Source organism: Rhinatrema bivittatum, chromosome 5 (genome assembly GCF_901001135.1).
Source record: "Rhinatrema bivittatum chromosome 5, aRhiBiv1.1, whole genome shotgun sequence".
In the NCBI taxonomy this organism is placed as follows: domain Eukaryota; kingdom Metazoa; phylum Chordata; class Amphibia; order Gymnophiona; family Rhinatrematidae; genus Rhinatrema; species Rhinatrema bivittatum.
This window is the reverse complement of record NC_042619.1, coordinates 120,117,767-120,143,626: the sequence shown is the minus strand read 5'-3', so window position 1 is coordinate 120,143,626 and position 25,860 is coordinate 120,117,767. Positions and strand designations below refer to the sequence as shown.

Here is a 25,860-nt window from a genome sequence, read left to right as displayed (position 1 = left end):
CTTACAGTGGGTATTGTCCTAAGCCAGAAAAAAAACTCATTTTGTGTCCCATCTTAAATTGACCTTTGCCATCCTTAGAGATCTACATTTTCAGTTTTTATTGTATCTAGGAATTTAGCAGTGTATTACAACTAGAAAAAAACTGGAGAAATCAATGAAAAAAAATAATCCATTTTCCCTGGTAAATATGTTCTTGTAATAAATTGAGAAGTACTCCCTGGAAACAAAGGTCCCTAGTCATACTGTACAGGAATATTTGCTAGCTAGTCCATTTTCTACTGGATTTGGGACAATCAGCCAAATTTGTCATTAGAGGTAAACTTGGGAGTCGGTAAATATATAGGTAGAAAACCTGAAGGCACAAACACAAGCTTCATGGCACCTCATCTGCATACTTCCTCCAGCAACAGTCATACTCAAGCGACAGATTCCAGTATCTAAGCTCACTTCAGGCTGGATGTATATGTACAGTAAATTCAATGGACACAAGATTGCTTCTCTCCAAATGTATGTACAATTCCCCTTAAAAAAGAAAACCTACACATCCTGTATTCCCAAACCATTCTTCATGACAGTTTAATTCTGACAAAAGCAGAGACTCAGAACAGTAGTCAAATCTATAGTTATTTGCCGACTTGCTATTTAGCATTTTTGATTTGTTAAACCAGTACAGTGAACAAAAGCATAACTTGTACCCTGGAAAATCAAGGATACTGAATGAGCATGTAAGAGCTAAATAGGCACACTGATGGCAAAAAATCTGCCAGATGCTTTCAGATTTAATATTTCATTTCTCGTTACATGTATTGTCCACTATATATAATGAAAATTCAAAAATGATACGCTTTGGACTTGCAACTAGAGACGAAGCAAACTGTTTTCAGTTTACTAGAAATGGTTACTTCTCTATATATACTCCCAAAAACTCAATCTTACATTTTTTCTTCCTATTCCATTTCAGTTAGTTCATCTCAAATTGCACAGAACTCAAGTCATTTTTAATCTACTTTCCTCAAAAGGAGTGAAATCTGTATATAAACCATCACAATATGTATTTTCAAAACATTTTACAAATTGCTTTGTTAGTCACTTTAAAATGGTTGACTGTTTTATACAGAGTTCCACAAAGTAATAGAACTATTAAAGACAGCAAAACAAATTCTTCAAATACACTGTAAGTAGTAATAAGACTTGCCTCAGTAGCCTTATTGCTTTAAAAATAAGTCCTTGCATGTTTTATAGTATTTGATAGCAGCTTTTTATTGGTTACAAAAACCTAAGCCCATATACAAAATTAGGAACACATTTAGATGCCTCTTTTGAAAGAATGTTTTAGCCTATTTTAACTGGTAACTAAAAAAGAAAATGTAAAATAAAAACACTGTTCTGAAAACAAAAGTGCAGCAATATACTTTTTTTTTTAAACTATGAAATGATACAATCTCTATCAAAACCCGATAAGGTCACAACAAAGTTGGTGAAGCCACTGCACTGTTCTTCACCAATTCCCAAAATGGACAAGTTTTGTGTTGCACATTGATTGCACTATTATGAAGGGAAAAAAGGTTTGTGGATCATTACAGAAGTAAAAAATTTCAATTTCACTTTAGTTGTATACACTGTAGTATGAAGTGTCAATGAAAATATGCAGAACAATGAAACCAGAAAGGTGTGTGTATACATATACTTGTTAACCTTACCAGAAACCGAATTTCCCTTTTCTACCCATTAAAAAACAAAATAGAGTGCTTTGTGACCTTAACTAGTTTTGACTTTAAATTAACTAATTTTAGCAAACAGCACAGCTTCCAGATTTTAAGCTAGTCTGTGAATGAAATGCTGATACTATGTTAAACTTCAACTCTAAAGTTCAGGGGAAAGAAACAAAGGCACAATGAACTTCAACTCTTTTTTGTATGTGTGCGAGAGTTGAAAAGCCTGAGCCACCTTAAAGAGAAATGGATTCTAAAATTTATAAAACCTATAAATAATCCGAGGCCAAACTGTTGTATTAAAACAGATTCTCCAGCAAGTAAAAATCTTGCAGTTTAAACATACGCTTGTATCCACTGAAGATACAAGACAAAAAACACTCTTTAAAGTGGCTCCACCTTGGCTGACGTATTTCAATGAATGCACAGCTGCTATATGTTTTTCCATGTAAGGAAACAGGGGGGGAGGGGGGGGGGGGGAAGCAAATTTTTGGATGGCATCTGTTCTCGTCATCACAGTACATACACCCCACATCTGATAACTAAATTAGAGTTTTCTATCCCTTCACATCACTTATTTGGGAAATATTACACCCAGTAAACACTGGCAAACAAAACCAGTTCATGTGACAGCATCACAGTCAAAATGATTCCTTTGACCCAGGTGTTTATACACCTCTCTGCAAATACTTGGGCCAGACCCTTTGTGGGTTTTCAAGGCAATCAATCCCCCACCCCCCCACGTCCACACCGATCTGTTATATCAGATTATGCATAAAGATTTGGCATAAACCTGATTGACAAAGCAGTTAAGTAACTGCAGCCTCACATTATTAGCTATTTTGTATTTTGCCATCTGAATACGGTTTAACTAGGTTGTGAATTAATCTCCTCTAATTCTTAAAGAATAACGTTATGATGCTTCTAAACAGTTGCTGGTTTGTTGCCAACCACATTATCAAAAGCACTGGTTACCAAGTAAAAATAGTTTAAGACTAAATTACAGTAAACATGAAAGCTCCACAGTTTAAACCCAATAGAATTCAACCATATCCACCTATCAATTTAAAAGAAAATATACCAATTCCACTGAAAGTTGAAAGCAAGATTCCACTGGCCAATTTTTGTAGAATTTGTTTTTATTTTTTTAAATACAAGATTTCAGGGACTCTTGTTTTCAGCTTTCACAGACATTCAAGTCCATAAAGATAGCTTTGTAGCTTAGGTAAAATACCATGCACAGCATCTGAATACTTCAAACAGCAGGAAAACACAGGCTGAAGTGAGTGGCCTAAATAGGGCTTGCTGTTCTTTAAAAAAAAAAAAAAAAAAGTTAGGTATAATGGCAAATGTGATACCAGTTCAAATCTAAAGTTCATTTTCCAACTCTGGCTTCTGAAACCATTAATGAACACACCGATGACAGACCAGATGAAGTAGCTGTGTTTTTTTTAAACTTAATTGTTTCATCAATTGCCAAGTTTAACCTTTATTTCAGTTTCAATGAAATCATTTGGCTTGCATTTTTTGTTTTAATCTACTCTTCTGCACAGAGTACATGAAAATGTGTTTGTGGAGGACGATGAGGCTCAAATCAGACCATGCCCTTGTAAAGTCTTCCAAGAACGTATGTATTATACCAGAACATCTTGATCTACAACGCACCATTCTTAAAGCAGCTGCTTCTCTGTGGGAAGTAGCCACACCACCACCATGGAATATTCAATAAAAACTGCAGGTTGTGGTTCTCTGCACGTGTGAGGGGAAAAAGCAAAAAAAAAAGTTTGAAACTGTAAGATAACTAAGACAGTTTTCAAAGAAATCATGCATATACTGTCCACGTGATAGTGACTTTTGGCAACTGCTAAGTGACTGATACATGGCTTGCTTTAGAAGCATCAAAACGAAGAGGCATGTGCGTCTTAGAGCCTTTTTTGCTTGGTGGCTGTCTTATGGTACTTCATACTGGTGATGGACGGAAGTTTCGCTGTACTTAAAAATTAAATTCTTTTGTCTGAAGATTGGCTGGTGCATCAAAATTGTAAGTATCTCCTGGGGTGGCTTCAGGAATGAGGCTTGGGTCTTCATCAATCTATAAAAGACCAGAAGAAAAAAAATTAAAAATTTACAACACTAAGCAAGCTAATGTCAATTCACTGAACATAGGACACAAGAAATTGCTGAAAATAGAAAATGCTGTAGGATACACTTTTTTTTTTTTTTTTTTAACTCAGAACTATGAAAAACCCTTGGCACACAAGATTTTATTCTTCAAGGATAAGCAGGATGGCACAATTCACAGGCATGACATCAGATGGAGGCCAAACTGGCATATACAGCATATTATCGCCATATGTGTCCCCTTGAATATCATCTTTTCTATAGCCCAAGATCACAGGATGCACCATGAGGTGTTCCCACATCCTCAGCAGTAGCTCCTTAAAGATGTCATGCTCCAGGACTGCCTTGACCTCCTTAGGATGCTCCATGGACTGAAATATTTTAAGCATTTTGTGCCTGGCATCCTTCTGTCAAGCAGCTGAAAAGGGATGGCCTACGCCATCACCCGAACAAAACCTGAAGAGGGACTCTGCAAGGACACGTAATATAGGGCCATGCTCAGTATGGCAAATTAAAGTTTTAGAAACTTTGATATAAGTTTTCCATGTCGGGGCTCCATCTGATGAAGTCACCCGTGTGTGAGGACTACCAGTCCTGCTTGTCCTCAGAGAATTGTGTGTTTCTGGCGTTCAAGAGTTTATTACAACAGGTGCTCAACACAAGCATCCGTTTTGAGCGCTCTTTTTTGGTCATTTTGCTGAGATTCATAGACACTACTAATATTGGAGAAATTACTTACCTGATAATTTCATTTTCCTTAGTGTAGACAGATGGACTCAGGACCAATGGGAATAGTGTACTCCTAATAGCAGTTGGAGACGGATCAGATTTCAATCTGACGTCAGCCCTAGTACATATACCCCTGCAGGAAGTGCAGCTCTTCAGTATTCTCCTCGAAAAGCAATTGTGGATATATGAATGTATAAATAATTTGGATAACTTGATTAAGTTTATAACTTGGTTAACTTGATTAATTTGAACTGGTTGAATCTGTTATAGCTGGAGACCGCCAGTGCCCTCAACCGAGAAATGTTGACACCCAGTAGGATGGGTGTCCTAGCTGTAGAAAAGCACGGCTTGAGAGGAAGTGACGTCACCAAAGGAGATGGCTGCCTGAGACCCGGGCTCCGCTCCACATCGTGGTATAAACGGTGATCATCCGCCCTCAAAGCGCAGTATTTTCGCCGCGAAACGCTTCCCAACTTGCTCTGGAGTGCAGGGGAGAGCTCTCATGTCGCTGCGGAAAAAAACCCCGGACCTGCAGCATTTTGCTTTTGCGGGAGCAGCCGAGCCGCAGCGGGACAAAATGGCCGACCACGTGGCCGCGGCAGAGAGCAAGGAGCACCAAACATCCACGGAGGAGGCAGAATCACCTGGGGCAGCCGGTGAGCATGCTGTGACTCGGGGAGACTTCCAGAGGTGGTTCGGGGAAATGAAAGAAGGGCTGGGGCACTTAAAATGTGAAATACAGCAGATCGCTGCTGACCTCCGCAGGGATTTTGCCGGACTGGGGGAGCGCATAGACACGCTGGAGAACCAGCATGAAGAACAATATTCTACTGTGATGTCGTTGCAAAAAGAAATGGGAACTATGAAGCAAAGTGTGAGGGATCAGGCGTGTTGGCTGGAGGATCTGGAGAATCGCTCCAGGAGGGGCAACCTTCGTTTTCGGGGGGTCCCAGAGGATGAAAAATACCAGGATTGCCATAAGGTGATCGCGGACATTTGTGCACAAATTTGGCATGATTCCCAGGCAGAGGAGACCCTTCCCGAGATCTTGCTGGATAGAGCCCACAGAGCCCTCACCAAGCCCAGAGGTAACTTTCCCAGAGATATTGTGGTCTGTTTCCACAGTTTTTCCATCAAAGAGAAAATTATGCAGAAAGCAAGGACACTGGAGGATTTTCACTGGCACAGTGCGAACATAGAGATTTTCCAGGATTTGTCACCAATTACTATTAAGAAAAGAAGAGAATTTCGTGAGGTGCTACAAGTTCTGCGAGCAGGGAATCACCGATACAAATGGCTGTTCCCTTTTGGCTTACAGTTTACAATCCAGGGAGTTTCATCCAGAGTATCTACGGTGGAGGAAGCGGCAAAAATCTTACAAGCGGCTGGTCTCATGACACTCACTCAGGCCGTTAAGCCCTCGGAGGAGACGAGGCCCTCTGCAAATACTACACAGCGCTGGCAGAGAGTCACTCACGGAGGAAAAAGGCTTCGCAGGAATATCAGTGATCACCGGGAGGCTCAAGATACAGGGACTTGAACAATTCCGCTAAGCCTACAGGTTTTTATCTACTGAGTTCGGAGGTCCAACCTGTGGGAGGACTGGTGCTGCAAGTACCGGGTTCACCCAGATGGGGTGGACCCTGCGATGAGCAAGTTTGTTTAATAAGGTTATTAAGTTTACTGCGTAATGTAAGCATACAGTTGTTATGTTCGGATGGTCATCTGGTTTTGAATAGATCAGTAGCAGGAGGGGGAGGTGGGGGGCTCAGGGAAGTTAGCCAATTTCTGAATGGCGTTAGTCCTTCACAGACGGGGGATGAGGGTCGATGACTTGGGGAGGGGAGGGGGGGAGGGATGGGGGGAGAGGGAGGGATGGGTCCGGGTATTCGGGTGGGGAGATAGGGCGGTAGCGGCAACTCTGCTAATTTTACCACCAGTGAGGCGATTGGGGACTTTGAGCGAGACCATGAGTGCTAGGAAATACAGGTATAGTCACAAACACACTGACCATGGGTGAAGTAAAGGTTATGTCCTGGAATGTAAAAGGGCTCAATACTTTCCACAAGAGGAAACAATTATTACAGGATGCGGTTAGGGATAAGGTACACATACTACTCTGTCAGGAGACGCATCTGCGCAAGAAATATGAGAAACTTATGATATCGCACCATTACCCTGTACAATTTTATGCAGCGGCTAGCGTGGGTCATAAGTACGGGGGTGTGGGGATATTATTTTCTAAGGATCTGACAGTCGACGCCGGATCTGTGGTGAGAGACGTAGAAGGTCGGTACATTATAGTGAAATTTAAGCTGGGTAACAATATGTATACAGTAGTTAATATCTATGCGCCCAATACAGGGCAGGGACCTTTCTTTGAAAAGCTATCGGAGACCTTAAAGCAGTGGGTGGAAGGTTCCCTCATAATTGGGGGGGGACTTTAATCTGACCAGATACCCCTTTCTTGATTCTAATGGAGGGGGCAGCAGTCACTCACGGAGGCACAGGAAAGGGTTAAAAAATTTAATGAGAGACTGGCAGCTCCTGGATATTTGGAGACTTCACCATCCTACCGAAAGGAATTATTCTTATTATTCATCAGCACATAAAACCTATACCCGCATAGATTACTTCCTAGTGGACAGGGACCTAGCTAACAAAGTATGTGCCTCCGATATATGTCCCATTACATGGTCTGATCATGCGGCTGTCTCCCTTACTTTACATAAACTAGGACTCCAGACTGGTGATCGTTTTTGGCGCCTCAATGAGAGTTTACTAGCGGATGCTGATTATGTCACACAGCTTAAAGCAGAGATGGAAACATTTATAGTAGAAAATACAGATTCCGGGATATCCGCCAATGTGTTGTGGGACTGTTTTAAGGCTGTGGCAAGGGGTAAACTAATTGCTAGAGCGTCCCACTTATTGAAACAGAGAAACCAGAGACGGACTGAAATTCTACAATTATTGGGGAAATTGGAAATACGGCATAAGAGGGAGGGGGGTGCAGATGTAGCCAGGCAACTTGTGACCCTGAGAGAGGAATTGAAGTCCCTCTCGCTGGGGGAAATAGCTTTTCAAATGGACAGGGCCAAGCAGGAGTTTTTTGAAGGGGGCAATAAAGCCGGGAGGTTACTGGCTCGCTGGTTAAAGGTGAGGGCTGCCCAGAATCAGATTCTAAAAATCAAGTCCGAGTCTGGAGAGGTCCTTACTGATACCGATGCAATTCGTGAGAGATTTATCCAGTTTTATCAAAAATTGTACTCCCAGCAAAAAGAGATCAGGCAAACTGAGATAGATACTTACCTTGCGGGTGTCACTTTGCCACGGGTGGAGGAGGTTCAACAAAGATATTTGAATAAACCTATCACGGGGGAGGAGGTGTCCAGGGCTATCACAGGATTGAAGTCCGGCAAGTCTCCCGGTGTAGATGGATATACCGGCAGTTTCTATAAATCTCTTAGGGAGGTGATTACCCCACTTCTGGTGGCAGCCTTCAACAATCTATTGCTGACTGGGGAAATAGCTAGAGATGCTAACAAAGCGGGGATCACTATCCTGGCTAAACCAGGTAGGGATGTCACCTTATGTGGTTCCTATAGACCCATTTCCCTAATTAATTTAGATCTAAAAATTTTGGCTAAAATCTTGGCTACTAGATTGGGACATGTGGCTCCCTCGCTTATAAACTCAGACCAAACGGGTTTTGTCCCAGGACGATTAGCGGGAGATAATGTGCGGAGGGTTGCGGACCTCATCTGGTATGCTAAGGTTAAACAATACCCCATGGTCCTTTTCACAGTAGATGCGGAAAAGGCATTTGACCTTGTCCACTGGGATTACCTTTTTTCAGTTCTGCATACGATGGGGATGGGTGGTAATTTCCTTACATGGATTAGGAGATTATATACCAATCCCAATGCGTGCATTAAGGTGAATGGGGGCTACTCTAAAGTTTTCCCGATTGAACGGGGAACCAGACAGGGCTGCCCTCTGTCCCCGCTCTTATTTGCTCTATATTTAGAGCCCTTAGCAGAATATATCCGAAGTTCAAGAGAGATCCGGGGGATTAACATAGGCGGTCAGGACTACAAACTTTCGCTTTTCGCAGATGATGTGCTCTTTACGGTGGTGGATCCCTCAACTTCCCTTCCACCGTTAGTCAGGGCCTTCCACACATTCAGCAATGTATCTGGCTATAAATTAAATATGGACAAGTCTGAACTACTTAATATCACTCTCAACGCCGCAGAGGTAAGAGAGATACAACAAAAGTTCCCTTTTAAACTGGTCAAAAAATCTTTAAAATATCTGGGCGTTAGAATAGGGCAGAACTTGGGGATCTATATTCTTTGAATTATGAACCAGCCTGGAATACCATTAAGGAGGATCTGCAAAAATGGGACAGACTGGAGTTGTCCTGGTGGGGGAGGATATCTACTATTAAGATGAATGTCTTACCCCGGCTTTTATATCTATTTCAAGTATTACCGATCCCTGTTCCATCCTCAGCTCTACGTTTGTGGCAGAGACACCTTTATCGCTTCCTGTGGAAGAGGCGACCCCCCAGGGTTAGCAGTAAGGTCTTACAACTACACAAAGATAGAGGTGGATTGAGTGTACCGTGCTTGCAGTATTACTATGCTGCAGCTCAGCTACGGTATGTCATTGACTGGCATGTAGAGGGAAGTCATAAATGATGGGTGACTCTGGAGGGGGCCCTCATGGGAGACTTACCCCCAAAGATGGTGGTCTGGCTTCCTCAGTCAGCACGTATACTGCCGAGGGAGACTGTTCCATCCATTGCACATACTCTCTCCATATGGGACAGGTGGCGAGAGGAATTGGTGGGGGACCGAACAATATTCTTTAAGACCCCTATTTTTTATAACAAGTCTTTCCCCCCTGGAGTGTCTCAGGCCTTGGCCTCTAGGTGGAGAGCCTTTGGGTGTGAAGCATTGGAACAGGTGTGGAACCGGGGGGGTGATTAAGGAATTTTCTGAGCTTTCTACAGATTTCCCCTTATCGAGAACAGACCATTATTTCTATCTGCAAATTAGACACTACATATCACAACGCCCCGTTCTGTCCGACTTAAGTAAAGGTAAATCACTGTTTGAAGGTTTTTGTGACCATGCGAATAAACTTAAGAAGGCTTTATCTAGGATTTACACTCTACTTAACAAGGGTCTAGCAGTGCCCCCGGCACATGTTACTAATTGGGAAAAGGATTTGGGCGGAAAACTGTCGGAGTCCGAGTGGTCTGCATGTTACAGAGCGGCAAAGAAGGGGTCCGTGTCTGCTTCTATTATAGAGCAAAATTATAAAATGCTATACAGATGGTACTTGACTCCAATGAAATTACATAAATTCTATCCTTCAGTATCTGCTCAATGTTGGAGAGAATGCGGGCAACAGGGCACTTTTATACATATTTGGTGGGAGTGTGGCCTAATCCAGGGTTACTGGAACATGATCAGTGCGCTAATATTTGAGATTTTACAGGTGTCAATTCCTACTCAACCAAAAATATTTCTGCTTAACATATTTCCACCTGAATATGCTGAGGGGGACACTTATTTAATCCAGCAGATCACTCAGGCCAGTAGGTCGGAGCTGGCTATGCTCTGGCGTCAGAAGGAGATACCGTCACGGGCCCGGGTACTTCAGCGCCTGACCAAAGTGTGGTATCTCACCCGGCTGACTGCCATTAAACAGAAGGCTTTGAAAAGCCACATGTCCCGGTGGAACTGTTTCGAACAATGAAAACGGCATCAGGAGGGGTAGATTGCGGAGGAGGGGATGTACTATGATGTGCTTGAGTTTGTACCATTGTCCAGATTGCTTCTTGTGTGGAGTGTCTGCCTGAGTGTGCCTCAACTATCTGGAGGGATTAGTAATTTTGGTAGCTGCCTTTATCGGGATGTTCTGCCTGGGGCTTGAGGCATCCCAGTACTATGTTGTTCTTCCTGGTACTAGATGTTTCATGCTACGTGTTTGCCTCGCGTCAACAGCATGGGATGGGGGGGGGGAGGGAGGGGGGGAGTGTGGGAAGGGGGGGGGGGGAAATAAACACATAACGACAGCATTCACATGCGAGTCTGTATTCCAAACCTCATGTTTATTGTTCAACATTTCCTGTTTATTATAATTGTGTTACGTTTGCCATACATGTACGTTTTGAGAAATGCATACTTGATTTTTGTATGAATGCATAAATTACAAATAAAAAAAAAAGAAAAAAAAAAAGAAAAGCACGGCTTACCTGTGAATCACTCGCTCTCGGGGATGTCACTCGAGAATTCCATGAATAACGGCAGCCGTGGGTGGGATGCTGAGTCCATCTGTCTGCACCAAGGAAAACGAAATTATCAGGTGAGTAATTTCTCTATTTCCTAGTGTGTAGCAGATGGACTCAGGACCAATGGGATGTATAAAAGCTACTCCCAAACTGGGTGGGAGGTTGCCCGTGGCCCACTTAGTACTGCCCTTGCAAATGCTGTGTCCTCTCGAGCTTGAACATCTAGGTGGTAAAACCTGGAGAAGGTGTGGATGGAGGACCATGTCGCCGCCCGACAGATCTCGGCGGGTGACAGCATCTTGGTTTCCGCCCAGGACACTGACTGGGCTCTAGTGGAATGGGTCTTGACTTGTAAAGGCGGTGGCTTGCCTGCTTCTACGTAGCAGCCTTGGTTGCGGCTATGGTTGCTCGCGAGACCGCTTCCCCTTGCTTCTTCCTGCTTTGAAGGATGAATAGATGGTCCATCTTTCGTATGGATTCCAACCTTTCCAGGTACTGGACTAGGAGTCTGCCGACGTTGACGTGGCGTAGACTGCGAGAGACTCTTCCGAATTCTTATGCTCATCTGGCGATGGTAGCGAGATGGTTTGGTTGAGATGGAAGTGAGAAACCACTTTGGGGATGAAGGACGGGACCGTGCGTAACTGGATGGTTCCCAGGGTGAGTGAGGAATGGTTCCCACAGGACAGTGCTTATAGCTCGGAGATACGACGGGCCGAACAAACTGCCACCAGGAAGACTGTCTTCAATGTTAATAGTCGGAGAGACAGGCCACGAAGAGGCCTGAAGGAGGCTCCTGCTAAGAAATCTAGGACCAGGTTGAGGTTCCAAAGAGGCACCGGCCACTTTAGGGGTGGTTGGACCTGCTTGACTCCTTTCAGAAAGCGGGAGACATCCGGGTGAGAGGCTAGGCTGCCGTTCTCGCTCTTGGTTCCGTAGCATGACAATGCGGCCACCTATACCTTGATGGAGTTGAGAGACAATCCCTTCTGTAGTCTGTTCTGCAGGAATTCCAAAATCGCAGGAATTTTGACTGAGCATGGAACGATGTCGCAGTCTGCACAGCAGGCTTCGAATACTCTTCAAATCCTTATGTATGTTAGTGATGTGGAGAACTTGCGTGCTCGAGCAGGGTGTCAATTACTGCCCCCGAGTATCCGCTCTTCCTCAGGTGAGTCCTCTCAATGGCCAGGCCGTAAGAGAGAATAGAGCTGGATATCCTTGTGGAGGATTGGTCCTTGTTGGAGCAGGACTCTGTGTGGAGGTAGCGGACTGATTTGTCTCGGAGTCTGTGACCGAATCATAGGCAGGCTAGTCTGACTGCCCGGGCTTCTAGGCGATTGATGTTCCATCCTGACTCTTCTTTGTTCTATTGCCCCATGGCGGTTAGCTCCTGGCAGTGTGCTTCCCATCCTCATAGGCTGGCGACCGTGGTGAGCAGGATCCAGTTTGGTGAGGATAACTTACTCCCTGCTCAGATGGCCTTCTTGTAGCCACCACTGGAGTTGGGTCTGAACTTTGTCCGGGAGCTGAAGACATACGGTGTAGTTCTGGGACTGCGGATTCCATCGTGATAGTACTGAGCGGATTCCATCGTGATAGTATTGAGCTCTTGCCCATGGCACTACTTCCAGTGTGGATGCCATGAAGCAGAGGACTTGGAGGTAGTCCCATGCCGTGGGGCAAAGCTCGCTCAACAGGGTTTGCAACTGGGTCATTAGTTTTGATCTCCTTGTCGGTGTCAGGATGACCTTTGTCTTGTTTGGTGTCGAACCGGACTCCCAAGTATTCTACAGACTGGGAGGGCTGCAGGCAGTTCTTGTTTGTGTTGACCACCCACTCGAGGCTCTCCAGTAGAGTTTTGACTATGTTGGTCACCTGGTGGCTTTCCTCTGGGGATTTCGCCCTGATCAGCCAATCGTCTAGATAAGGGTGTATGAGGATTCCTTCCTTCCTCAGTGTTGCTGCCACTACCACCATGATCTTGGTGAACGTCTGGGGTGCTGTGTCTAACCCGAATGGTTAGTGCTGGTCCAGGATCGTGAAGCGTAGAAAACAGATGCTCTTGATGGATCGGAATGTGTAGGTAGGCTTCCGACAGATCCAGGGATGTAAGGAACTCTCCCAGTTGTATCACCCTTATTACCGAGCGTAGGGTTTCCATGCGGAAGCGAGAAATCTTCAGGTGGCGGTTGACCAACTTGAGGTCCAGGATGGGCCGGAACGTTCCTTCTTTCTTGGGAATGATAAAATAGATGGAATAATGTCCAGTATTTATTAGTTGTGCTGGCACCGGTGTTACAGCCTCTAAGGCTAGTAATCTGGTCAATGTAGCTTCCACTGCCAACCTCTTGGAAGGGTCGTGGCAGGGGGATTCCACAAACTTATCCGGAGGGAGGTGGTGGAAATCCAGGTAATATCCCTCTCGAATGATGGCTAGGACCCACTTGTCCGAAGTTCTCGACCCATATTTGGTAGAATAGGGCAAGTCTGCCCCTATGGCTTCTTCCTTTGGACGGGTCGGCTGATTTTCATTGTGGGGTGCGGCTGGGGCCTGGCCCGAGCCGGCTCCCCTTTTGTTGTGCTTGTTCTGAAAGGACTGACTCCTGCCTGCGGGGGGTACCGCTTGATATGTGCTTCTGTATGGGTTGAAGCGCTGTGATCCACTGCCCCTGGAAGTATGGGGGAAAGATCGCTGGTTTCTCCTATTCCTGTCCTCCGGTAGCTGCGGTAGTGGGGATTCGCCCCATTTGTTGGCTAGTTTCTCTAGTTCGCTTCTGAACAGGAGGGTTCCCTTGAAGGGCAACCTTGTGAGTCATTTTGGAAGATGCGTCGGCCGACCAGTTTCGGAGCCAGAGTTGTCTTCTGGCTGCCACTGCTGCCATTCCTCTAGCTGCGGTGCGCACCAGATCAGAAGCGGCATCCGTGAGGAATGATACTACTGGTTCCAGGGCTTCCCCAGGAATGTTGTTCCTGGTCTGTGATAAGCAGGCACATGTCACCACGGCACAGCAGGCTGCGATCTGTAGAGACACAGCGGAGACATCAAAAGACTGTTTGAGGATGGATTCCAGATGTCTGTCTTGAGCATCCTTGAGTGCTGCTCCTCCCTCAACCGGGATAGTAGTGCGCTTCGAGACTGCGCAGACCATGGCATCCACTTTCGGACATGTCAGGAGATCTTTGGCAGCGGGGTCCAGAGGGTACATGGCTGCCAGGGCACGCTCCCCTTTGAACGTAGTCTCTGGGGCATCTCATTCCAGGTCAATTAGCTGCTGGATGGCTTGTAATAGTGGGAAGTGACGGGAGGTCTGACTGAGTCCCTCTAGTAGGGGATTCGTCTTAGGTTCCCCCGAGGCACTTGTGCCCGGGATAGCGAGCTCTTTCAAGCTGTGTGTGACAGGTCTGGAAGCTAGTCTTTGGTGAAGAAGCGCCTCATGGTTTGGTGGGGCTCTGTCCCTGGAGGGAGCTCCCCTTCCTCCAGTGGTTCTGACCCCTCATCTGAGTTCTCAGTGTCCCTGAAGGTGGGGCTTTTGGGCGTTGGTTCATTTCCCTGGGCATAGAGGGTCCCGGGGATGTTGAGGTCCTCTGGCAGAGTTGTGGCTGTATCGGAGGCCCCGGTTGCATGTGGACGAAGGTATGCAGGCCTTTGAAGAATTCCACCCAGGAGATAGATGCTGGGTCTAAATTAAGAGGTGCTGGATCCCTGGGGAGCCCCGTTTGAGGGAGGGTCCCCTCTGGGAGATGCTAGGTCCGGCGTACTGTTCGAGAAGCTGGAACCCGGTACCGGCTGGGGATGGCCATGGGCTGGATCCACCAGGGCCTCCTTGCATTGTATACACAGTGCCATGGCCTCCTCATGCTGTGCAGCTCTAATGTGGCATGCTGGGCAAAGGCCATGAGCTTCTTTTCCGCTGGTGCCATGGTTTGTGTGCGTAAAATACAGGCTTAGTTATGCGCTCCGGTACAAAGTTGTGCGCGTAAAGTTGGTACGCACTCAGGGAGATGTGTGCGCTGTTGTGCACGCAGATCGAAGTTATGCGCCCGGCAGAGTAAGCGTGTGGCTATGAGCGTTGCTTGTGCTTACAGTACTTGGGCACGCGACATTGTGCGCACAAGCTATTTGTGCGCACAGATCAGGGCAGTGAACAGATCAAAATGGTGCCGGCGACCACATGGATAATATGGCGACCACCATGGAGTGTCTCCATGCTAGGGCGGATCAACCCAGTGGCACTGGTCCTGGCTGGCGACCTGTGCGACTCCTCGAGCTTCGGAGACCGGAGACTTTAAAATAGATTTCTACCTTACCTTGTCTCTGTGCTTCCCGGTCTCGTTCCGGGTGGTCTCCGGCTGCAGGGGGAGAGGGAAAATACCTTCACCGCCTTGCTCGAAGTTGCACCCGCTGCCTCTCAGCCTCACCCGATGTTGGAGGCTAGGTCCCTGCTGAGGGTCAGCCACCAGACCGAGGCTTACCACTGAGGGATCGCGGAAATCACCTCAGGAATTCTCAACTGGGGGAGGGACCCAATGGGTGTCACTGCAGGAGAGTGGGGCTTGTCTGTAGAGGTAAGATTTATTCTCGTTTTGGTTTTCTTTGCCAAAATACTCTAATGCTGTGCTAGCGTGCCTAGAGTCCCAAACTGCTATGGAAACGGAAAACCCTGCAGGGGTATATGTACTAGGGCTGACGTCAGATTGAAATCTGATCCGTCTCCAACTGCTATCAGGAGTACACTATACCCATTGGTCCTGAGTCCATCTGCTACAAACTAGGAAATGGAGTTTATTATATCAGGCGCCCATTGCTATGGGCATCTAAATTGTGCATCCATAATAAGTGCACTTCTTTTTAAGCAAATCGATGGACATATATATTTTTCTCCACCGAAAGCAGTAAATTCAAAAGTCAGGATGATACTAAGGAGGATGACATTTATCGCAACACAGGGGACCATATTTGTTTGCGTTTCTCATGAGTCCCTGTGAGATCTTTACTCCCCCTCTGAAATTGGAGTTAAATTCCCCATGCTAAAAAAACATGCATTGGGTGCCTAGCTTTTGGGTACACTGTCCTGCATTGGGTGATAGTTAATGTCTTCATTTACATGGAATTGAAATGCATGTGATGGGTGCTATCTGGTATGCTTTTGTTAGGGGCACATTTCAGATACGCTAATTTCCTTGAAGCATCGGATGCTATTATTGTGTCTGAGATGTGCGTCAAACCACAAGAAAACCCATGTGCTAGGCGGGGTATACCTTAATTCATCGGGCTGAAAATCTTGGCATTTTCTTGGCTTTATTATTCCCTAATATTTCTAATGTCTTTTTTTTTTTTTTTAAAGGAATGGGGATTTATAAGGCATCCTTCATCTTGGCAGAACATGTTTTCAATGCTTTAGGAACATTGTACAACCATCTCCGATGGCCAGCTTGACAGCATGCAAAGCTCTGATAGGGAGGGGGGAAGGATGCAAGGGGGGGCGCAGAAACAAAAGTTATAAAGTCAATTACATTGTGTTAACAGACACCCAAAGATCAGTTAATTCACCTAACCTCACAGACAGGTATCAAATTGACGCCCTAGAGGTCTGGAATTTAGTTCAATGCTCATATTACTCTTCCTCCCAAACTTTAGAAGTAGGTGTGTTGGGGGGGGGAGGGGGAGAGGCGGGAGGCAGGAAGGTTCAAAGATAAGCCACACCCATTGTGGCACAAATTTGAGCAATATCTAAATTGGAATATGAAGAAATGTTGTATGTAAATTAATATCTTGCACAACAAAGTGTGAAACACTAGAGAGAGGAAAATAGTTTAACTATTTACCACCATCACATATTCAAAAAACTAGAGACAGGGATATGCCAATACCCAGCACACACAGTGTACCCTAGAAATTTATGCTGGGATTCCATTATGAGGTATGTTTACATACAATTCTGCCACAGCTCCCAATAAGTCATTTCCCTCTATGCACACTACAATCCCAGCCAGCAAACAGCACTGACCAAGGATGCCATGTTTACACCTCCTTGGGAACTGCATTCAATCGAGCTTCAGATTAATGGGAGAAAAAGCACTAATGATCACCGGACACCCACACTCACTGTTGCCACAACCACAGAGAGGTCAATGTAATAAAATTGCGCGGTAAAACGGGCGTTCGTACTGAGCAGCCCAATCTGGGGAGAAAAAAAAATCTATCAACTTGGTGAAGCAAGGGATTAGAAGCAGTACAAGCTAATGCATCCCTTTAGAAAAAAACCCAAAACAAAAAAACCGCCCAAAAACCCCCCCAAACTGTCACCCAGACAAGACAGTAGAAACAACCTGTATGCGCTGGTAAAACCAGATGCAGATAAAGCAAAACGAGAAAACAGTATTTTTGCTTTTTAACTGAGTCCTTGACGGGCAGAAAGATTTAACACCAGCTCCAGGGCTGGCATTACATTTGCCATGTTAAAAAGTGCGCATTGGCACATGGCAAATTTCTGCATCAGGGGGTTAATAGCTAATAGTTTCAATACATGTTAATTACATGTGATGCACACTATTCAGCTACATGTGAGTTTGGATGCACTAATCCTCTTATTGCATCAAGTGTTGCTCTAGTGCATCCAAGCTCGCATTGATCTGTGCGCTAGGCTGAGCGCACTTTATTGCATTGGCCTCAAAAGTTATGTCAAGATATAAGAACATGTATAACACCCTTTAATTTACTTACATCACCAGAGAAATACTGATCTATGATTTCAAAGGCTAGTTTATAAATGTCTTCATTCTCATGTTGCTGTAAGGCTTCAATTTTCTCTAAGCCTAAGGGAAAAAAAACATTGATTTAAAATGGAAACACTAAATTGTAAAGTGGGTGATATATTGTTCTATTTATGAACTGTATAAAAGTTAACCTTTCACAAAAATCAAAGATACATTAAATTAAAGCTATTACTAAAATGATTCAGCTGGTACCTATAGCTAAGATCATTAGGCATCTATTTTTCTTTTTTATTTCTTACTTTCACAATCCATCATATATGACATTTCTCCTCTTGTTTAGCCAGCACAATCTTTTTGGTTCTAATGGAACTGGACTGCTGCTATGCTTTTTTTTTATACAAACTATATAAAATACAGAATGAACAGCTGGAGAGTGAACTCAGAAAAGTGCTTTCAAAAACAAGAATGTGGCGTATTTGGCACTTAATACGCTGAAAAAAAGGTAAAGCTAATATTTTGGACAAAATTTGCAAACTAGAAATAAGCCCAAAAAATGAAAGAACAGAATCATAAAAAGTTGATATTGAAAAACCTGATACAGAAGCAGCCACCTCCCTTCCCCAGGGCCTATGAGATACATCTTACTATATGGCGTATGAGCCTTTTTAGGTCTGTGGTTACAGTGGCAGCACACTGAAGTCAGAGTGGGAAACACATAAATCCCAAGAAAGATGCTTTAGTGCAGGGCTTCCCAAACCTGTTCTGGAGACCCCAAAGCCAGTTGGGTTTTCAGGTTATTCACAATGAACATGTTTGAGATAAATTTGCATATATGAGTCTTCATGATAAATACTATTTATCTAGTCTCAGCTATTCACAAATGGGTGACAGTAAGACAGACCAGCAACAATTACCAAGCAGAAGGAACCTGAAAGCATAAGGTTTTTGAAATGTGGAAATATTGGCATCCACACTGACTGAAAAGCTCAATGACATTACCAGACGTTCTGATAAACAGGATGGCTAATGCAGAAAAACAAGTAGTCACTTAGCCCTAGGATATTCATTTAAAACAAAACAAAATGGTAGAGTGGTTCAGTAGGGAGGGAGATGTCCAGTATATTAAAATGCAGTTGGAGGCCCAGAGAAAGAGAAAGAAGGGTGAGAAATTCTTGCCCCGACTGAACTTTTCAGCTGAAATTATCTGGCCCTTCAGCTGAGAGAACATCTTGCCGCTGCTGCTGACGTCACTTGGGGGAGGGTCCAGGGACTTTAAAACCGGACCCCCCTACGGCGCGAAGCAGACGTGCTGCCAAAGCCGGGCGTGCGGCTTTGTTTGGAAAAGCTGATTTGGATTTTTCGCCCTTTTCTTAACAGAAATTCTAAAGAGATTTGTAAGTACAACTTTAAATCTCTCTCTTGATCTCCATTGTAAGTCATTGAATTTAAAGTTTGACACAACTGGTACGCGGCAACACGGGCAATGAGTACAGCACCCTGGAAGACTGCGGAACAAGACATCGAGCTCCCTATGCTCGCGCCCTGGAGGGGCCAAGGCGTGGGTTCAGAAGCACCTGGCTTTAAAATATTTTTTTAAGGGCGGACTCCACAACCACCGACTTGTGGGGGAGGAGCTGCGTCTCAAAGCTTGCTGCACCAAATAGGTGGCATCGCCTTCCTATTGACAGGGGAGATGGAGATCAGGTGCTCCTTCATCCGAAGGAGGTGGTCACTGAAGATGTCGTGGATGGGAACTGCTATGATCTCCTTAAAAGCGTCGACAAACTGGAGTATCTCCAACATTTTATGTTGCACATCCTCCTCTGTAAGCAGTTGGAAGGGAATAACCTAGACCATGGCCCTAACAAAGCCCGCAAAGGACAGATCCTCCGGAGGGGACAGATGCAGTTCCTCAGTCAGGGAAGGCTCAGAGAGGGGGGTCGTCCGAGTATTCTGAGGAAGACTTCGTGGAATCGTCCCCACAGGGGTCATAAGACCTTTCCTCCTCACTAGGGCCAGCGGAGAGTATCAGCCCTGGGTTCTGACTGCTTTGGAGGTCTCAAGGGCACTGCGGGAATCAACAGTTCCCCTGGCATCAAGGGGACCAGAGGACGCGCAAGGCCAGAGGGTCCCAGTAAAGGCTCGGGGAATCGAGGCCTCAGGAATATGGCACCGGCTGTGTCTTCCTCCTCGGAGGACCAGATGATAGGGATCACTCCGGAGGGGGGCATCGGTGGCTGCCAGGGAACCGAAGGCCCCTCAGGCACTGGTAGGGCACCTAAGAGGACGTCCAGATGCTCAAGCAGAGGTGCTAGGGCAGACAGCGGGTGTTCCAGCAATGGCATAAGGAGCCGGTGGCGCAGGTGGCTCGATGCTCTGAGCACCACGGTCTGCACCCTGCAGTCCAACTCCTCTTGAAAGTCCATGGAGGCCAAGACTGAGGGAAGAGGACAAGGTGTCACCAGCTCTTCCTCAGTCCTCAGAGGTGGCATGGTGCCCAGTACAGATATCTGTGGGGAACACCTAGGTCTCCTGGGGACGGAGGAGGATGGGCCCTCTGATGGCCGGGGTTGCTCTGGTGGAGATGCGGCCACTGCCAGCACCGCACCCAGAGCCGCGTGCCAACAGAATCCGGTGGAAATGCTTGCGGGATCTCCCATGGTGCTCGGCCTGATTGTTCCCCAGCGCCGAGTAGGCGGAGTATCCTGATGTCTGGGATACTGGTGAGATCCTGGAGGATCGGTCACCATTCCCATGATCCTTCGAAGAGGTGGAGAGAGGAGTAGTGGGAGGGTGCATATCGAGGGCCTCTCATCGACGTCGATTACTCCAACGCAGGCGTAGATGGAGTGGACTTTGCAGAGCTGAAAAGATTCTCCATCTTATTAAGGCACATACAACGCCCTTTGGGGGTCATCTGGCCACACAGCTGACACCCATGGATGTTGTTGGAGACCCCCCAGGCAGAGGATACACCCCTCATGCGGATCTGTGATGGACATGGTCTGCGGGCACCAACGAAAGCTGGATGACGCTATAAAAGCTACCCGACGTGCAGTCTATGAACGGCAGTCACCGAGAGGCGAAGTTCTGGGAATAGACTGCAAAGAAGTGAAAAACAGTGATTTTAACCTACCACGCGAACGGGAACAAATGATGGAACCAGGAAAAAGCTAATTTTTAACAAAAACGAGAAAAAGCAAATGTTGCTTACCTGATGTAACAGGTGTTCTCACAGGACAGCAGGATGTTAGTCTTCACAAATGGGTGACATCGAGGATGGAGCCCAACCACGGAAAACTTCTGTCAAAGTTTCTGGAACTTTGACTGGCCCCTACTGGACATGCCCAGCACGGCACCAACCCTGCAGCCAGCAGGGGTCCCCCTTCAGTCTTGTTTCAAAGCTACAGGCAGTGCCGAAAAATATAAGAAAAACAAACCCAACACCGCGGGGCAGCGGGCGGGTTTCGTGAGGACTAACATCCTGCTGTCCTGTGAGAACACCTGTTACATCAGGTAAGCAACATTTGCTTTCTCACAGGACAAGCAGGATGGTTGTCCTCACAAATGGGTGAGTACCGAGCTGAGGATGTCCGGACGTGCACCAAAAGTACCCAACGGCGTGCAACAGGCACAACAACTGGGGTGGAATTTGGTAGAGGACATTCGCACCCCACTGGGTAGGCGGAAGGGTGTTGGTACGTCATGTTGGAAAAAGGTTACGCAAGACAGATTGGCCGAAGATGGAATCCTGTCTTCCAGCTTTGTCCAAACAGTAGTGGGCTGCAAATGTATGGAGAGAACTCCAGGTAGCAGCCCTGCAGATGTCAGGAAGCGGCACCGATCGAAGGTGTGCTACTGAAGTTGCCATGGCCCTCACAGAGTGTGCCTTGACACAGTCTTAAAAGGGAATGCCAGCCTGCTGATAGCAGAAAGAGATGCAGTCCGCCAACCAGGAGGAAAGAGCCTGCTTACCCACAGGTTGCCCTAACTTGTTAGGATGGAAAGAGACGAATAATTGAGTGCTCTTCCTATGGGCAACTGTACGGTCTAGATAGAAAGCTAGAGCTCGTTTACAGTCGAGGGTATGCAGAGTCTGTTCCCCGGAGTTGGAGTGGGGCCTGGGAAAGAAAATAGGTAGTATGATGGATTGATTGATATGAAACTCCGAAACTACCTTAGGTAAGAATTTAGGGTGAGTGCTGAGTACCGCCCAGTCCTGCAGGAGTTTAGTGTAAGGCGGGTAGGTAACTAGGGCCTGTAATTCACTAACCCTGCGAGCTGAAGTGATAGCCAAAAGGAAAATCACTTTCCATGTGAGATATTTAAGATCACAGGAGTGAAGAGGTTCGAAAGGTGGTTTCATAAGGTGACCAAGAACCAGATTAAGGTCCCAGGTGGCTTCAAATGGAGCAAGCCTTTAAGAAAGCATGTTACAAGGGGTTGTACTGAAATAGGGACACCCCCAATACCTTTATGGAAGGCGGCTACCGCACTGACATGCATTCTAATGGAAGAGGTCTTCAGACCTGATTCTGACAAATGCCAAAGATAGTCCAAAAATTTAGGAATTGGACAAGAAAGGGGATCAAGGGACCGAGAAGTGCACCATGATGTGTACCTTTTCCATTTATAGGAGTAAGATTTTCTTGTGGAAGGCTTTTGTGAAGCGATGAGGACACGAGAAACTGAATCCGATAGGTTAAGTGGTTGAAGGACTAACCTTTCAACATCCATGCCGTCAGGGACAAGGCTTGGAGATTGGGATGGAGGAGGCATCCGTCGTTTTGAGTGATCAGATGCGGGTCCTTTCCCAAGGGAATGTGTCTGCGGATGGAGAGATCCTGGAGTATGGGAAACCACACTTGGCGTGGCCAGTGCGGTGCTATCAGGATCATGGTTCCCTTGTCCTGACGTAGCTTCACAAGAGTCTTCGACAGAAGAGGAAGTGGAGGGAATGCATAAAGCAGACCGGTTGTCCACGGGAGGGAGAATGCATCCCTGGGCCGGAGTGCTGAGTCCGAATGAGAGAGCAGTAATTGGCCACTTTGTGGTTCTGAGGGGACGCAAAGAGGTCTATGTGGGGATAACCCCATTTCTGGAAAAGAGAGGTCGCTACCAAGGGATCGAGTGACCACTCGTGTGGTTGGAAGACATGGCTCAGCCGGTCTGCCAAGATATTTTCTACTCCCGGCAAGTAGGTGGCCCTGAGGTACATGGAACGGGAGAGGGCTTCTGCCCAAATCTGTGCAGTTTCCTGACAGAGAAGGAAGGAGCCTGTGCCTCCCTGCTTGTTGATGTACCACATGGTTGTCCGTCTGAATCAAGATTATGTGATTTAATAGGCAATCTTGAAAAGCCCGGAGAGCATATTGGATTGCTCGAAGCTCCAGGAAATTTATCTGGTGTTTGGCTTCCTCTAGAGACCAGAATCCTTGGGTTTGTAAATTGTTTACATGGGCTCCCCTGCCGACATTGGAGGCGTCGGTGGTGAGAATTATTTGAGGGTCTGGTGGATGAAAGGGCAAACCTTGGAGGAGGTTGTATTGATTTGTCCACCATGCAAGAGACAGACGGAGTGCATCGGTGATGTGGACAATGGTCGACAGAGGCTGAGTGGCTTGGATCCATTGTGATTTCAGAGTCCATTGCATGACCCTCATGGCCAGACGGGCCATTGGAGTCACAAACTGAGGAGGCCATGGTCCCAGCAGAATGAGGAACTGGCGAGCTGTTGCTGTGGGTTGAGACTGCAACTGGCAAGCTAGGGACACAAGGGTTTGAACACGTTGATGAGGAAGGAAGGCTTTTGCCTGTAAGGTGTCAAAGTCTGCTCCAATGAAGGATAAGGTTTGAGATGGGAGTAAATAGGATTTCTTGTAGTTGACAAGAAATCCTAGAGAAATTAGAGTTCGAATTGTCAGGGTCAGGGAAGACCGAGCAATTTGCTGGGTTGTGGCCCTGATCAACCAATCGTCCAAGTAGGGGTAGACATGGACACCTTCCTTCCTGAGGAACACTGCAACCACTACGAGACATTTGGTGAAAACTCGCGGTGCGGATGCTAGGCCAAATGGGAGCACTCTGTATTGATAGTGGTTTTGGCCTACTAGAAATCGGAGGTATTTGCGATGAGATTGAGTTATCGCAATGTGGGTATAAGCGTCTGAGATCTAGAGAGCAGAGCCAGTCCTCTCTTTGCAGCAGAGGGAGAAGCGAGCCCAGGGTTACCATCTTGAACTTTTCTCTGTGAAGGTACTTGTTGAGGGGCCCATAGGTCCAGGATTGGTCGAAGTCCTCCTGACTTTTTTGGGATCAGAAAGTACCTGGAGTAGAACCCTAGTCCGTGTTGCAAGAGAGGAACAGATTCTATAGCGTTGGACTGGAGGAGAAGGGAAACTTCCTGCTCTAGAAGAACAGAGTGGTCGGTAAGTCTCCACACTTGCAGAGGTGGAGAGTCCGTAGGAAGAGTTAGGAAGTTTAGATGGTAACCTTGTGCAATTATCGCTAGCACCCATTGATCTGTGGTGATGCGATGCCATTTTTCTGTAAAGTGGCTTAGTTGACCTCCTACTGGTATGTTTGGTAGAGGGATTAAGCATCTGCTCTCTAAGTGAAAGTCAAAACCCCGACGCAGGGCCTGGTTGCGGAGCTGTTGTGGGCTTTTGCTTTCGAGGTTGGCGAGGCTGAGGCTTTTGATACGGCCTCGTTGACCTGGACTTGGTGTGTGGGGGATAATACTTCCGTGGACGGAAGAATGACTTTTTAGGTTCCCTCTTAAATGGTTGTTTAGAAGGGAAGTCAGAAGGAATCGATGAGAGCTGTTTAAGGGTCTTGTGATGATCCTTTAATTCAGCAACTATTTGGTGAATTTGCTCACCAAACAAATTATCCCCTAAACAGGGCAGGTCGGAGAGCCTGTCCTGAACCTCCGGGCGAAGGTCAGAAGACTTAAGCCAAGCCCAGCGTCTTGCTGAGATGGCTGTAGCAGTCTAGTGGAAGCATCAAAGATGTCGTAAGATGTTCTTAGCTCATGCTTTCCACCTTCAAATCCTTTAAGTACTAGGGTTTGAAGGTGGTGTTGGAATTGTTCTGGTAAGGTATCTGAAAATTCTTGTATCTGCTTAAAAATGACCCTATTGTACTGGGTCATATACAGCTGATAAGAAGCTATCCTGGAAATGAGCATGGCTCCTTGGTATACTTTTCTGCCTATACTATCTAGGAACTTGCTCTCCTTAGTAGGAGGTATGGATGAGTATGGCTTCATTCTTTTAGCTTTCTTTTGAGCTGACTACCACAACAGAGTGGTGGTCTAGCTGTGGTTTTTGAAAGCCAGGTGCTGACTGTACAAGGTAAGTAGAATCAGCTTTTTTGTTTACTGGAGCAACAGATCCAGGAGTTTCCCAATTCTTTTTTAGAAGGTCTAGAAAAACCTGATGAATTGGAATGGAAGTGATGACTTTTGGGGCATCCAAAAATTGGAGTAATTCCATCATTTGGTGCCTGTCATCTTGCTCCGATTGAAGCTGAAAAGGGACCAATTCCGACATTTCCTTCACAAAATTTGTGAAAGAGGTCCTCAGAGGGAGAACGCTTTCTGCTTTCAGCAGGAGAGGGTGGTGAAGGTAAATCATCGGTATCTGTGGAAGTATCATCACCCCAGGTGTCATAAGGGTCAGGTTGCTGACCTGTAGGAACACGAGGGGGTTGGATACCTGAAGGTCCTGGTTGAGGCTCCGAGAATCCCGAAGGAATCACCGGGGGCATCGAAAATACCTTTGGAGGCATCGGTGCGGGCATCGAAGGCATCGATGGAGCCGATGTGCGTATCGCCCCGGAGGAATGTATCTGTGGCGAGGGACGACACGGCATCGATGGGACCACTCCCGAAGGAGGAATTCGATACGGTGTTTCTGCACCCGATGAATTTGGCATCGGGGAGCGCACCGGTGCTGTCGGTGACCTAGGTATCACCGGTGGAAGGGCGGTCATGAGCGTTTCCATCCGGGCGAGCAGCGGTGCCAGCGCTGCTGGAATCGGGTCGGTGACTGGTTCCACTCTCGGTGGCGGAGTCGGTGCCGAAGGAGACTGGAACCATTGCATCGCTTTATCGATGGCCTCCTGGACCAGCCGGTCCAGTTCTTCCCGGAGACCAGGGGTAACAATACCCGGCTCCGCGGAAGAGGGAGGCTGAGGCTGAGCCGGAGGGACCACCGTCACCGGTGGAATCGCGGCTCCCAAACCCCGATGGGGTGAGGGTTGCCTCGG

The 25,860-nt window shown here is 46.4% G+C and overlaps 1 protein-coding gene across 3 annotated transcripts in view; it reads right to left on the bottom strand.

Moving 5' to 3' along the window:
* Positions 1 to 549: 549 nt before the first annotated feature.
* The window catches only part of KPNA3 (karyopherin subunit alpha 3), a 276,618-nt gene continuing 251,307 nt past the window's right edge, over positions 550 to 25,860 (bottom strand). For all 3 annotated transcript variants that reach the window (XM_029602832.1, XM_029602829.1, XM_029602833.1), the window contains 2 exons: positions 17,597 to 17,688; positions 550 to 3,804 (listed from right to left, as the gene is read on the bottom strand). In XM_029602832.1, coding sequence (XP_029458692.1) covers positions 3,706 to 3,804; positions 17,597 to 17,688 — 191 coding nt within the window. In that variant the 3' untranslated portion in view covers positions 550 to 3,705. The remainder of the gene's footprint in view (positions 3,805 to 17,596; positions 17,689 to 25,860) is intronic.